This window comes from Talpa europaea (genome assembly GCF_964194135.1).
Source record: "Talpa europaea genome assembly, chromosome: 12".
NCBI lineage: Eukaryota > Metazoa > Chordata > Mammalia > Eulipotyphla > Talpidae > Talpa > Talpa europaea.
In genome coordinates, this window is record NC_140079.1 from 56,747,677 (window position 1) to 56,763,634 (window position 15,958).

Sequence of the window (15,958 nt, forward strand, 5' to 3'; positions counted from 1 at the left end):
CTCTCCTTTCCCCCCTCCTCCTCTGGATGCCTCAGTTCCACAGTCAACTTTCAGGGTTAGTTTCTGAGTCTGTATTTATCTGACCCTTTGTTTGGTTGGGTGGTGACTCCCTTCTGCTGCCTAGAGACACAGATGGCCTATCCTATGGAAATTCATTCATTTCCCTACTTTAGCCAGCACCAGCAGGGACCAGCAGGAAGCTTACATAAACCAAACAGACCAAATTCATAATGCAAAGGGTATAAAAATTATCATCGGAAGCACAGTCCTGAACAGTAGGCCAGGGGTTACACACTAAACCTAAACAGGGTTTAAATATTACTCAGTTTCCTAACATAATAGCCAAAATGTTCAAGATTCAATCTAAAAGAAATCATCAAACTATGAAAGAGGAACATCAAAACTTGAATGAAGAGACAAACAATTCAGATGACTAAGACTAAACATATTTGAGAAGGAATTTAAAACAGCTATCATAAAATGCCTCACAATCAACTAGAAATTACATTGAAACAAATGAAGACAATAGAAAATATAGGGCCTCCCTGGTGGTGCTAGGGGTTAAAGACGTAACCTATGAAGCTCTCTGCAGCCACTGCAGCACAAATTCAATCCCGGGGCAGGGAGCTACCCACATGGTGCAGCAGACCTCGCCTGACTTGCCTGCTGCTCCCCTCAGCAGTGTATTTCAGTTAATATGCCTGTTCTGCTCCCCACTCTGTCTCCGGTGAATCCTCTCACTCCCCACATCTCTGGCCTGTACCCCGGTTCTTGTATGCATAAATAAATCTTTAAAAATATATATGTTATAAAAAAATTGGAAAAAATAGAAATGAAAAATCAGTAACAAATAAAATTCTAACTGGAGCAGTACAAACAGGAGTACAGAAATGACAAAAGGCAGAATCAAGAAACTTGAGGACAGGGCCTCCCCTGGTGGCGCAGCGGTTGAGCGCTGGGCTGTGAGGCTGCCGGCAGGCAGCCTTTGCAGCGCCGGTTCGTTCCTCGGCCACCACCGGCCAGGGTCCCACCAAAAAAAAAAAAAAGAGAAAGAAAGAAACTTGAGGATAGATTTGCATGAACAACAAACAGAAAATAAAAAAATAAATAAAATTTAAGAGACCCGTAGGACAAAACCAAAAGATACAACATTTGTATCATTAGGGAAGGAGAAATAGATTTTGGATTTGAAAAATAATGACTGAAGACCTAAATTTTCCAAAATACAAGCTAATATAGTCAATAAACGGAGTAAGTCTTGCTATGGCTTTTACCATTAGCTCTCTCCTTGATTCAACTGGTCACACACTGAGAAAGCATTGGTCAGAGCTGCCTCATTTCACCCAGAGGTTTGTTTCTGATTTGTTCATAGTGGTTTTGAGTGTATCTCACTGTATAGTTTCCTTGTATATTTTTCTTATAGCAGTTACTGCAGGTTTTTTAATATTCATAAGTGACACAGTTTACTAGTATCAATATCTTACCTCTTCCAGTGAGTCAAGTGTGAAAATTACTTCCATTTTGATCCCTCTACATTTCCCACTGCAAAATATTGTCTTGACTATCAGATGGTATTATATTTTTGCTTCTGTCAGTAAATATTATAAAACTCATGAGGAAAGAATGTTGTATATCCTCATATTTCTGCTGTTTCCATTATTTTTTCCTGCTTCCTGAGACTAAAATTCCTTCTTTATCATTTCCTTTGTTTGAAGAACTCCCTTTTGCCATTTTTTAAGGGTAGGTCTGCTAGTGACAAATTCTTTTCTTTCTTCTGAAAATATCTTTATTTCACTGTCATTTCTGAAGCATAGTTGCACCAGCTATGGAATTTGGAATTGACAATACTTTTCTTTCACCATTCAAATAATGTCCCATTTTTGTCTACCTCCAATTGTGGCAAAAGAGAAATTCACTGTCATTTGAATTGGTGTGATGTGTCATTTCTCTCGGCTTTCAAGATTTTTTTTCTTTAGCCTTAGTTCTCAGAAGTTAGTACTGATGGTTTATTGCATTTGGAACTTACTATGTCCTTCTACTTTGTTTCATTACTTTATTGTAGAATTTTTTAAAAAAACTAATGTCCTCTGATTAAAAATATCCTTATTTACAGATGAGTAAATGAAGTCATAGAAGATAAAATATATGCCTAATATTAAAACAACCTTTTAATATATAATCAAAACAGAAGAAAATTTTGAAGATTGAATGGAACAGTGTAATTAATTTGGGACAGCAAGTATAATTTGGGGCATGTGGTAATTCTACCTAAACCCAATTGCTAGCCAATATAAAATCTAGCTGAATGAGAACCCAAATCACCTGACTCCTCTTGGTAGACCAGATTTTGCATACCATTGTGATTATGATTACCAAAACATAAATTTTCAGCTATATTTGTAAATTCATCCTATCTTTTCCATTAGTTTATAAATTGCAAACTATTCTTTCCCCAGAATTTTACCTTATGCTTTATGGCCCGCACCTTTATTTTAAAACTGTGTTATTAAACTATAATAATGTAGCAATATTTATAATAGAAGCTTTCCAATTAATTTAAATAAATATAAATTTAAAAGCCTAATTAATTTAAATTTATAAATTAGCTTTCCAGTTTATTTAAATAAATATAAATAAGAGTCTAAAAGATCTACAAGATTCCTCCAATAATTTTGCAAAAAAGAAAATGCAATAAAATATGCTGAGAAAGTAAAATATGAAGGAGAGCATAAATTTTAGTCACACAATTTTGATCACAAAAAAAAAATCTCCATATGAAACTTCACTTTTGGTTCTTTATTTTATAACTAACACAAAGTTGCAAATACAACTTAAATTTTGTTTAAAAAACTAAATAGTTCTTTTCAAAATTTCCCCATTTCATATTTTTTCAAGTTAAATTCTCAATTACCTTCTTCCATTCTCCTCCCTCCACCTGGATTAATTATGTACTATAAAATTGTGGCCGCCCCTTTAAATGATTTATTTTAAATAGTGCTTTTCTAATACCATTGACTCTTGCAGAAAAGGTCTCTTTTCATCTAATATTTAAAGTTTAATGCTAAAAAAGAAAATTATTAATTGTTTTAAATGAACAGTCCCCATTGGTGAAAAAACTAGAACACTAGATTTCAAGAGTGAGTCACAAGAAAATATTAAGCTTTTTTGACTGAACAAAATGATGTATCTAGAAAGAATGCCATTGAGAACAGGAATAGAAAATCATTGTTCAAAGGAAGTCTCAATCCAGGAACTAATAGCAATATCAGAGGCATAACAGTCAATACAATAAATTGTAAAAAGGCTAGAGAGGAGAATTTCTACTAGCAACCAACCTCTCTTCACTGTGGACTAGGTGTTCATAAAACATTGTTTGAAGGGTCATGACCTAAAGTGAAGTCATGAACAAAAAGCAATTGAAAAGTTAGTATTAAAAATGAAATTTTTAAATTCAAAAATTTGATTTAAGTTAAATACTTTATTTTATTACAAACTAAGCCAGGCCCAAAAATGTTAAGAAATATTTATAAAACAATTTTTAATTGAAAAGTATTTTTAAATGCCATTCATCTGTTTTTAATAAATTAGGAAGAGAACTTTATTGCCTTATTTTAAGGCAAAAACACCTCCATTTACAATACCTGCAGGACCAATAATGTGACAGGAGGTCTTTTTTTTTTTTTTTTTAAACCTCAGGCTTAGATTGCTGTCAAGAGGATGGATATAAATAAAACTGAATACTAGAAAATCAATGCCTAATCTCCACATATTAAAATCATTACATAATCTTAAAGTTTGCTCCTTATTTGAGATTCCAGCAAGTTACTCTATGAAATGGATGAGTTTCATGATATAGAGTTATCAACAGTCCTTTGGATAGAAATTAATATCTAGATATTTTGAATAAAAAACATTCATTGTAAATTGCTTAAAATACAATCGCTATTGGAAACAGTTAATCATGCTTTTTCAAAGACTGGAACAATGAAATAACTAAGTACCCAAGACAACTATCATTATTTTACATATATGGTAAGTAATTTCCTATATATTATTCTGCCAGTAGTATAAAATCTTCATTAGTTTCTAAAGTACATCTATAGTAGATGAAGTACTGCCCTAAACTTAGTGCCCAGCATGCCTCTGCATCTCCTTTTAAAAAGAACCTTGGATCTGGGCATAAACCCACAAATGCTGACAGCAACTCATATGTTCTAACCACCAGATACCACTTTTCTCTAGAACAACAAACCACACACACAGCATTCAAAATACCCTTTATTTTGACCAAGGTTATGGTTATATACTATGCTACATTATAATTGAATTGGTATCCCTTAAGCTTCAAAGTATTTAGGAATTTTGGTGGCAATGTCTAAAAACATAGACCTAAATTTTTTTTTGTAAGGGCAAGTGAATAATCAATCAACAAATCCAGAAATTAGGAGGAAAAAAAACTAAGGATAGCTCAGTGAGAAAATTCACATGAGAATGACAGAGAAAATGCCTGTGGTTTACTGACTAAAGCTCAGTCACTAAGAACCTGTATACTCATATGGATAAGGTTTCATAATCATACATTCAGAGTCATTACTCATCTTACTCTTGCCTTTGCTTCCTCACAGATATATACCAGCCTTGAGCATGAGAAATTGACTAAAAACTGCCTCAGACAGATAAAAATATGACAATCATCCTAAAATGAAGACAAATCGCCATGTTCATTATAATTAAGCTACCAATGGGAAACTCTAGATCACACTGAACTAAAAGCATATTTATATTTATGTATTCACCACAGATGTAGTAAATTGCTAATTACTAAAAGTGTTTGATTAAGAAAATATATGTACCTTATATAAATGTTTATCAAATAAATAATACACAAGTATAAAACACAAATAAAATAGCAAGACAGTTAACACGTTCAGATAACAAATGGAAAACTAAATGTGACTAAGGTCTCAAAACACTAAATCATCATTTGGGGTACAGGATATATATGCCTTTTACAAAATACAAAGGTAAATTCCTAAGAGAAATGAAAAAAATGTACCATGCAAACATTCACTCAAAAAGTTGATAGCTGTGTGATCCATAAAAGTCAAAAAGTAGAAAAAACCCAATATCCATCCATTGATGAATATGTAAATACAATGTGGTATTAGTCATACAATAAAATATTGTTTTGTCATAAAAAGAAATGAAATACTGACAGATGCTAAAATGTGGATGATCCTTGAAAACATTATGCAAATAAGGGACTATACACAAAAGGGCACATTCTATGAGTCTACTTATAGGAAATCTATATGCAAATCTACAGACAGAAAGCACATTAATGGCTATTTATAGCTACTTATGGCTAGTGGAGGGTGCAGCTGGGGGAATAATACTAGTAAATACAGGGTTTCTTTTTGACATAAAATTGGTAACAGTGTAGCTGTACAATTCTGTGAATATAGTAAAAATAACTCAATTGTAATAATAAAAATAACTCAATTGTAGGGAAGGCCAAATATTACATGATTCCACTTATAAGTGATACACAAATTCACAAAGATAAAAAGTAGAACGGTAGCAACCAGGATTGGGGAGAGGAGAATGAGGATTTCTTTCTTTTTTTTTTTTTTCTTTTTTAAAGATTTATTTTATTCATACAAAAGCCTGGGTACAGGCCAGATGTGTGGGAGGGTGAGCAGATTCACCAGAGACAGAGCAGGGACCTGAACAGACAGACGGACGAAATACACTGCTGAGGGGAGCAGCAGTCAAGACAGGAGAAGTCTGCTGGCCATGTGGGTTGCTCCGAGGCCGGCAGGGATAGAACCAGCGCTGCAGAGGCTGTGGTCAGCTTCACAGCACTGCGCTCAACCACCTGCGCCACCAGGGAGGTATGAGGATTTCTTTTTTAATGGCTATAGTTTCAGTTTGAGAAGATGAAACACTCAGATGGTGGTGATAACAACGACATTAATTTTAGTGTACTAAATGCTACCAAGTTATATATTTTTTAAAATATCAAAATGGCAACAATATCACATATAAAAACTATGTACTTCGAATGAATAAACTTCATGGTACATAAGTTATTATCAATAGCTCTGCAACTCAATTTTTTTGGAAAATGAACATTAAAACATACCAGTAGTAAGAAGATGGGATAAAATTCCTTTTTAGGAAACTGACTAGGATATATTAGATAAATGAATAAGTGACTGAGAAATATTTTTTTAAAGATTTATTTATTCATTTATACAAGCACTGGGTACAGTCAGAAGCGCGGGAGAGTGAAAGAATTCACCAGAGCCAGAGTGGGGAGCAGAGCAGGCAGAAGGACCGAAGTACACTGCTGAGGGGAGCAGCGGGCGGCAGGAGAGGTCTGCGCGCCATGTGGGACGCCGGGGAATGAACCGGTGCTGCAGAGGCTGCAGGCAGCTTCACAGCCTAGCGTTCAACCGCTGCGCCACCAGGGGAGGCCCGAAATATTATTTCTTAAGATACTGGCTCTCTCCTATAAATTTATTTACCAACTTATCAACTGTGAATTTAAGTGAAATTAGTTTTTCTTAAAGAAGAAAATCAAAACCAGTCAGTTATCTGTTAAGAAATGTCTGTACATACAATATTTTTTCATTTTATTTGTCATATTGCTTAGAAAATTACTTAATCAAATGGAAAGAGTAAGATCTGATCATTTAAGCATGAGACAAAAAGGACAAGTTTAAATATTCAAGAAAATTTTACTGATTATACCACACCTAGTAGTTGACTTGAATTTTATATTAGTTGGAGTTACTTAAATATGGGCAAAAAGAAGTACAATTTTTTTAATGTTCCAGGTTATTTTATTTAACACATATTAATAAACTGAAAATCCAGGTAAAACCAATCAAAACACACAAAGCATCAAATGAAAGAAGCAGAAAAACAGTGACCATTAATAGTGAATATAAAACCTTATATCATCTTTTTAAAAATCACTAAATAATAAAAACACCATAAATTATTTACTGGAGATAATTTCCACAAGAGTTAAATACATTATTCTATAACTAGGAAGAGGATTATATTCTATTCAGTGGGCTAAAAGTCAATACAGAGTTTTTAATCTCAAAGTCATTTAATAATACGATCCAAAGCATTATTATACTAACAAAAAGTGGTTGCATACCACAGGAAAAAAATACCTACGATAATTATCCAACATACACAGGTCATCCCAGACATTCAGATTAGTAAGACAGTAGGGAAAAGTGTGATAAATAATATATACCTCAGGGACTCCCTGGTGGTGCAAAGGGTTAAGCACCGCACTATGCAGCAATCCACAGCCTCTGCAGCATGAGTTTGATCCCAAGCCAGCCAGGGAGCTACACACATAGTGCAGTAGACCTTTCCTGCCTTGCCCCCTGCTCCCCTCAGCAGTGTATTTCAGGCATTCTGCCTGTTCTGTTTCCCACTCTGTCTCTGGTGAATTCTCTCACCCCCTGCACCTCTGGCCTGTGTCCTAGCTCTTGAATGCATAAATAAATAAATCTTTTCAAAAAATATTTATCTCAATACACATCAATAAGGCATTTGATACAACTCAGTATTCAACTCTGATTGATCTAAAATATTAAAGAAAAAGCAAAAATCATTTCTGTAATAATTATTAGTTCCAAAGGGTTGTTGCTAAAAATTTTACAACTGCCAGTCCTGATACAACACCCTATCACCACCACCAGTACTTAATTATTTGCAACATTTGCTAGTTTCTGGAATATAAATAGTCCCATCATGGTTAATTTGAAGCTATGAGTGCGCTGTTACTAAATGCAGAACTAGGAATAGATATACAAAATTGGCTTCTGCAAGTTGGCTCCAACATACCACTGGATATTAATGTCTACTGAGCTCTTACTGACAAGTACGTAGCTATAGCCCCTTTCATTTAATCCTCACAACAATGAACAAAGCAGATATTTTTTCATTTTATAAATGAAGAAACTTAGGCTCATAAAGAGAAGGTAATATGCCCAAGGTCACTTTACTAATGACTGATAAAGTCAGGATTTAAAAATATTTTTAATCATTTTAATTCCCGTTCTTCATTCATGACCCACTGTTAACATGAATCATGTTATTGGTCATGAGTCACCTGATTTTTAAATTAATCAACTTATCCATTCATCTACTTATTTATACTACAATAAATATCAGTAAAACAATAATTTAACCCTTACTCACAACACTGCCAATGATATATCAAGATAAGGCACTCCTTCTCTTCTTGTCCCTTAATTCTCCCCAGAAAAGATAAATTCTAAAGTTAGTGTTAATTAATCTCTTTAAATCTAATTAAAATCCCAAATATCTCTTAAGAAAGCCTAAGATTCTTAGCTACATTATCTTGTTTTGTAATAATATTTCAGGGTAGATAGTACCCCTATTTTAAATGAGAAAGGTAAGACTCAGAAATATCAGACATAACAAGAATTACAGAGCCAAAGGATCCATACTAAGAGTTTGAAAATAAATCTTTATGTCTCTATAGACTGATCTTTCCACGAAAATATTCTGTTTCCAAACTGAGGTGAGGAATGCTGATTTTAAATATCAGATAATCAATTATTAATAGCGTTCAGTACAAAAATCAACATACTTCATCATCTTTAACTGTAAAAATATGCAATAAAAATAGAGCACAATCATAAATGTATTAAGCATTTGAAGGTTAATTTTTTCTATTCAAATTTGGAAAACCCTAATGGAAACATTAAAGACGTCATGAATAAATGGAAGTATGCAGACACACACACATATACACATACACACACAAACAGCACTCTTGGTCAGGAAGTCTACAAATTGTTAAAAAAAAAAAAGTGTAATAGTACTTGTATTAATTAAGCACTTAGTAATCAGGAAGCTAAAGTAAAGTATTCCCAGAATTTGAGAACACATTTTGAAATATCACTTAGACAAAATTGGTTATTTTAAGAAGTGATATATAAATGTATAATTAAGATGCAACATTTATTAAGTCTATGCCAATATGATTCCAGGTTACCTTTGAACAGATGGCTTTATATTTACTTTAAAGTCACCATTAATTGTGGTCTTATTATGAGTTAGAGTAAAAACATATTATCTCATTTAAGCCTTATAATAAAACCATGGTGCCTGTATTACTACTTCTATTTTATTATAAAGAAAACAGTATGTCTACTTGAGAGGTAAAAAGAAGCAAAGGCATAATTAACCTGAGATCTGTCTAACTCCAACACAAGGATCAGATAGCAACATGTTTCATAACTATCATCTAACCTGGTTTGTACCTGAAATTAAAATGATTAACATTAATTGAAATTAAAGCCCTTACTTTGGCAACCAAGGTGAAATGGTTTTCCTTATATTTTTGTCTTTGATAAAAAGACAAAATTTATATAGTAATTATAAATTTATACAGTGATTTATAAATTTATATATAAATTCAGAGAGGGATTTTTTTTTTCTTTTGTAACAGGAGAGTGGCTATTTCATTTGGCAGGGGAAAAAACTATGAAATAAGAGAAATGCCAGGGAAACATTGTAAAACAGATACATAGACACTCAGACTAACTAGTTTTTATACTGTTATGATAAATTTTCTAAGAAATAAAGGGGGGGGTTCCAAAACATTCTTTACAAGATTTGAATAGCTCTCTTTAAATCTGCTCAAATTTTTTTGAAAGTAAGAGTATCTGAGATAAATGCAAACTATTGTATAACCTACAATGTAAAATAAATGAAAAATAATGCTACATATACTCAGATTCTACTTGATATATAAAAGAAAAAGCAGATTCAACTTGAAAAAGATCAAATAAAACTACTAATAATATTACTGTAAATATAAATCATCTTATGAAAAAATGCCATTTTACTAAGTAAAATATAATAGGAATGTACAACCATTAAACTAATAATCATAAAAAGTTTTAACTAAGTACCCAATACAAGTTAGGCATGTTGTTTCACTTACTATTTACAAGAAACTTGCAAGAGAATTATTTTCACCAAACACTTCACTGATCAGGAAAAGGAGACTCAGAGGTTATAACAAGCTTTTTCAGTCATAAACTAAGACAACAGCATTACTAACAGTTTGAACCTGTTTGTCCAACCTCCAATGATCTTTTCTCTTCCCTCAACCCATACTATGTATGAGTAAAACACAAAACAAAACAAAAAAAAAAAACAAGCAAAAAACGGAACAGAATACTTAATTCAAATTCGGCAAGGTCATGGAGGGAAAGTGAACTTGCAAGTTGTTATAGGCAATGCTAATATATCTTTCTAGTGGAAAAACTCAGAAGCTACAAGTAAGCTGCAAACAAGATAGTTCACATTCAAAGGAAATTATTCCTAGTATACTCCCCCAAAAACAAGCCAACAGGAAAAGAAAAGATTTCTATTAAGTAAAAATTATAATGGGGAAAAACTACAAACAACTTTGAACTTCAGTATCTCAATATAATAGATTACCAGACAGTCCAACATCTATGCCATTTTTATTACCGGTCAGTAGATCAGACTGTATATGAAATCACTTAAATAAAAAAGGGACAACAACTAAGCATATATATTACACTGATTACAATTATATTAAAAATACATATATACAATAAGAAAAAACAAGACATAAATTTAAAGCGATATAGCCTATTGTTCTCTAAAACCACTTAAACTTCACAACAAAAAAATTTTGTGAGGAAATGACTATGTTATATAGCATGTCTGTTTATGCAAATAATACATTGCTTCAATGACCTCATGATTGTTGAGCCTTCCTTCTCTACTGTAATGAACTATACTGAGGCTTCCTAAAGCTCACATGCTACATATGAATATTGCCACTGTGAACATATTTGAAGATACGGCTTTTAAGGAGATAAATAAGGTTAAGTGAGGTCACATGGGTGTGACCTAACTCAAACAGAATTGGTGTTTTTAATGGAAGAAACACTAGAGGGACCTGTACTTGGAGGCAAGGCCAAGAAAGAACACAATAAGAAGACACAGTGATGTGCAAACTGAGCAACTCTGTTCTTCAGCAACCCTGCAAAAATCTTGGTCTTGGACTTCCAGCCTTCAGAATGATAAGAAAACATATTTTTGTTTTTTTAAGCCACCAAGTCTGTGGTATTTTGTTACAGTAGACTAATACAACTAGAATACATTTTTTTTAAAAAAAGATTTATATTTATAGGTTGAATATAAAATGTAGTAGAATTATAAGTCAATACCCTAAAGTATTAAATTTCATTGACTACATTTTCAAAAATCATTAACATCAAAGTTATTTAACAATAGACAAAATAAAGGTCAAAAATGATGAAATACTGAATCAACAATTACACACTGTATTTCTGCAGTACAGTTTAGATGTAACAGATGAGTGCTAAAATACTAGTTAGTAGGTTTTGTGCATGTTGAAATGCAGGGATTCTTAGGAGAAATGGCAGGAATGGAACATAATTCTCTATTTTGTGGAGAAACTTTTAACTACGTATAGCGCAAATAGAAGATTCGAGGCACATGTAAGTTCTGATACTAACCAGACTTTACCCCTATTATAAGTGTATCTTATAAACTTAAAAAAGAGTCTGTTTCTGTCTCTCTCTCTGTCTCTTTTTGTGTGTCTGTGTGTGAGTGTGTTTGTGTGGGGGGGTACTGATTACATGGAGTAAGTGAGGAAGCTGCTAGTTACTTAATAAAACAATGGCTATGTTCCTAACACATATCACAGTGTTTCAGGAACTCTATAAAGCGTTTTTGAAATACATATAAGGTCCTTCCCAATGAGATTTTTTTGTGCAAAATTTGAACAAAAACACTCAAAAAAGAGTAAAAATATTAAGAAAATTATCTGAGCAACAACAACAAAAAAAAAACCCTCAGTTAATTCCAAAGTTATGGGATCTTTACAAATATAACACTGTTGAGACTTTCTTATTACTCTGACCTTGCAGATAGAAAGTGTAAACTGTGATCAGACTAGAGAACTACATAAAAGCATATTTAATTTCCTTTCAACTTTTGTATTTAAAGCTTTCTTTCCTATCTGAACTTACTGACAGTGAAAGAAAAATAGGGATGAAATTGCCTCCCAGTAATTTTTACTTTCTTATATACAGTAGATATATGTCCCATGTTCACATTATTGTTCTAAGTTTCACATAGCTACTAAGTGGCAATTATGTAGACTAATCTGTTTAGTTATTTCTCCCTTATTGCATTTCAGTTTAATTCCACTGTTATTAAGTATGTTGACTCCATGTTTAGACTTGGGCCCAAGACAACTGGAATTACTTTTTACCTTTAAGAAGTACACATTGTATTTTTTAATACTGTATCATTAAAACTACATCTACTACATGAAGGGCTACATAGTATACAAAAGAAGGGCTAATGGAGACAGAATAATAATGAAACCTTTGAGCTTCTCCTTCTTAAATTGGCTAGGGACCCTGAGTATGGTATATTTCATTGTGTTAACCATGTGTGAACAGTATTATATTATGATACAAGAAATTACTGCATGTTTATATTCAGAACATGCACATGGTTAGAACAAGTTTGGTTTCACAGAGTTTGAGACTAGAACATTACAATTTATTTCCATTCAGTAAGTATAACAAACTCCACAATTAGGTATTCCCTTTCTCCTTCCTTTACAAAAAAGCCTATAATCATGTAAAGTTCAATTTCTTAACAGAAACAATATCTAATATTTACTGAAGGACTGCTATGTGCCAAACACTGTTTTAAATAAAACTATAGTAGTCCCTTCTTATCTGTAGTTTCACTTTCTCCTGTTTCAGTTACCAGAAATAAACTGTGGGCTGAAAATATAAAAGTAAGATATTTGAGGGGGGTGAGAGGGGAGACCAAATATTCACATATTTTTAAATCATATTCCATTGTTATTATTGTACTGTTATTATTAATTTTTGTTGCTCATCTCTTGCTGAGCCTAGCTTATAAATTACACTATCATAGGTATGTATGTACAGGGGAAAGACAGTATATTCAAGGCTCAGAGCACTCTGGTTCAGGCATTCATTCACTGGGGGTCTTAGGATTTATCTCTTGCAGATAAGGGGAGATTACTATATGTAATTTAATACCTCTCACATCTTACAGTTCATATTGAAGAAAAGTAACAAATGTGAGTGGGTTTTAAATTAAGACAGCTATATTCTAATAATTCCATACCTTGAAACTGAATTGTAATAACAATTCTGATAAGAACACTTTCAGTCATATAGCATTTGTAAAGAAGTGCTATGTAAATTATAATTTACCCAGCACCTTCAAATTTCATTTATTACCTTTGGAGGAGGAATTACTATTCCCACAACAATATAAAGAGAAGTTAAGAGATTAGAGTTCACAAAAGGCAACTGGCATAGGTGGAAGTAGAATTTAGGTCTGGTATTCTTTCCTTGTGGGAAATGAGGGATGGGAAACAATCACAATTGTAGAAGCTTGGAAAACCACTGACACAGACTCAAACCTGGGTAGAAGCTACTGAGCAAAGAGAAAAGGAGTTCTTCACAAGAACTTGCTCCAATCTTTGTAATAAATAGTAGTACATTTGGTCTTAAGAACTTGGCTCTACACTGGTGAACACTTAAGAGATATCTGGTAACTTTAATAAACATTTCTGATCTGGCAGGTAGGAACACTATGTAGTGTTCTTTAATTATTTGGCTTGAAGTCCCTTGTAATAGCACCTTAAATTCTATATATGCTTCCATGTGAATAATTATTCTATGATGAAAATGGGTAAAATATTGGGAAGTAATAAAAGCAGAATGTATTATATCTCCTTAAGTAGACCATAAACATAAAAAGCAGGAACACAATCTCAGAGTACCTCACACAGCTAGACAGTCAACAGCTAGGTGTGAACTACGAAAGTTCAAAAAAGTTTATAAATACATTTTTTTTAAAACCTTGTAGCCTTCTCTTATCAAACATACATGTTAACCATTGAGAGACAATGAGTCTAAGAATTTGTTTTTAACTCTTAATTTCCTTTTTAATTTGTTAATTTCCTTTCTTAATTTGTTTTTAATTCTTAATTTTTGTATTTTGATCATCCTGTGATCACCTTGCCAAGAAATTGACACACTAGTGTCCAACCACAATCTTTAAAAATTTTAATTGAATGTTAACACAGGTACATCAAGAAACATTTTGCTGACGATTTCGATAAGCCAAGGGTAAAAGGCATATATATTCTTAGCAAAACCATTAAAACTCACTGAGCAAAGGGAAGTCTAGGCAGGACAAGGTTTAGGAGAAATATTTACACACAAATATTGAAAAATTACTTAATTTTTCACTAAGTCACTTTTGCATTCTGTAACTATTGAAAATGAATTAAACTCTCCAACAATTCCTACCATTTTAGAAAAAATTTAAATTTCTGCTGATGTGGTCAATCTCATAATAAAGCTAAGTTAAACTTTTCCAGTGATAAGAACTTGCCCAAACATGTCCTAAAGTGGAAGAAATTTATCAGTTTTGGTGTTGAGGTTTTAAAAATGAAACAAAAATAGGTCCTTACTCATTATTGAGAGTTCAACAGATAAGGTTAATCACTTCAAAGACAAGCATATAAAAAATGAAGGGTTCTTTTGGGCTTTAACAATGCCACAATCAACATAAAAATATTAAACAATTTAAAGTCCAATGTGAGATATTTTTATCATTGATTGTGTTGATTATGTCACCTGAACTGTGTGAAATACAAATTTGTCTTTTGTTATCTGAATATTCAAGATTTTAATTTTCCACTTCCATAGCAAATTATGTATTTTTATGAAAAATCAAATTTCCAGCTTATTAAAGCTGTCAATACAATTCAGTTCTAAATAGTTCTAATAACATTTATTAATTTTTCTGAAAATATAATGGAAATTCTGTTCTCAACACTATTATGAGGATTATTTCTCCCCCTACACTGCATTTAACTTGCAAAAGTAAATCAATGGTGACAAGGGCTTTAAAAAAAAAAAAACTTTTACACAGGCCCAAAAATTTCAGTGTATAACACAATAAAAAAAATTCCTGATTTTAACCAAAGTCATTTTATACTATTACTTACTATCACTTGCAAAAAGGGCTTCTGAAGTCATGTTTATCACTTTTTAAAAGCTGTGTTAATTAAATAGGCTTCTTATCGTGAGCAAGTAGAATGGGTTAGCTTATTACAAAATATGTATCATTAAAATTCCAAAAGTAATTAAAACCAAGCCATCCCTTCTTTTCCCCTTACATTCATCCCAATATACCTTCTCTTACTGGTTCATTGGTTGATTCTCCTTTTAGACTCAGCATTCTGGAGAAGCCATTGGAAAGGGTAGAGAAAATGCCACGGATGAAATATCCCTGCTGCTCAGATTCCACTGACCCCACTGAAGTCGGCAACTGTCTCACAAATCTGATACTGCTGCGTGGTTCTGGCTCTGAAATAGATCTGGTGAATGGAATCCGAAGTGACCGGGTGTTGATCAGGTTCAGCTTCTCTGTCCAAGTTCCAAGGACCTCATTAGCAGAGGAAGAAGCATCATTACCAACCATCTCTGACAGGACATTTTGTTGTGGTTCATCCAAAGTTCCTTCATTATTTTGCAATCCTTCCCTTTTGCCCCCTTTCCACCTAAAGGCAGGATGTGTTTGCCACCGATAAGCACCCAGAGGCTTTCCTTGATGGGAAATAGCACATTCACTTTTCTTCCTTTTGCTTTTCACTGGACCACGCCATGGGTAATTCTTCAAACTTGTTCCTGTCTCTGAATTTGTATTAGCTGGTTCTGACAAAGATCTTCGATAGCTGGGGGGACTAGATGATGTTTGCCTCTTAAAGATCTTCATCTTCCATGACTCCATTTTTTAAGAACTTCTCTAAACTTGAAGT

At 33.0% G+C, this 15,958-nt stretch overlaps 1 protein-coding gene across 3 annotated transcripts in view; it reads right to left on the reverse strand.

Annotated features, from left to right (window-relative positions):
• The window catches only part of RASAL2 (RAS protein activator like 2), a gene marked incomplete at both ends in the record, with an annotated part of 312,747 nt that overhangs the window by 190,056 nt on the left and 106,733 nt on the right, over positions 1-15,958 (reverse strand). The window contains one exon of one of the 3 annotated variants that reach the window (XM_084249588.1): positions 15,333-15,915. The exons of the other annotated variants lie outside the window; for them this stretch is intronic. Within the exon in view, the coding sequence (XP_084105714.1) occupies positions 15,333-15,915 (583 nt within the window). Of the gene's footprint in view, positions 1-15,332; positions 15,916-15,958 lie in introns of those variants that run through there. 3 annotated transcript variants of the gene reach the window in all.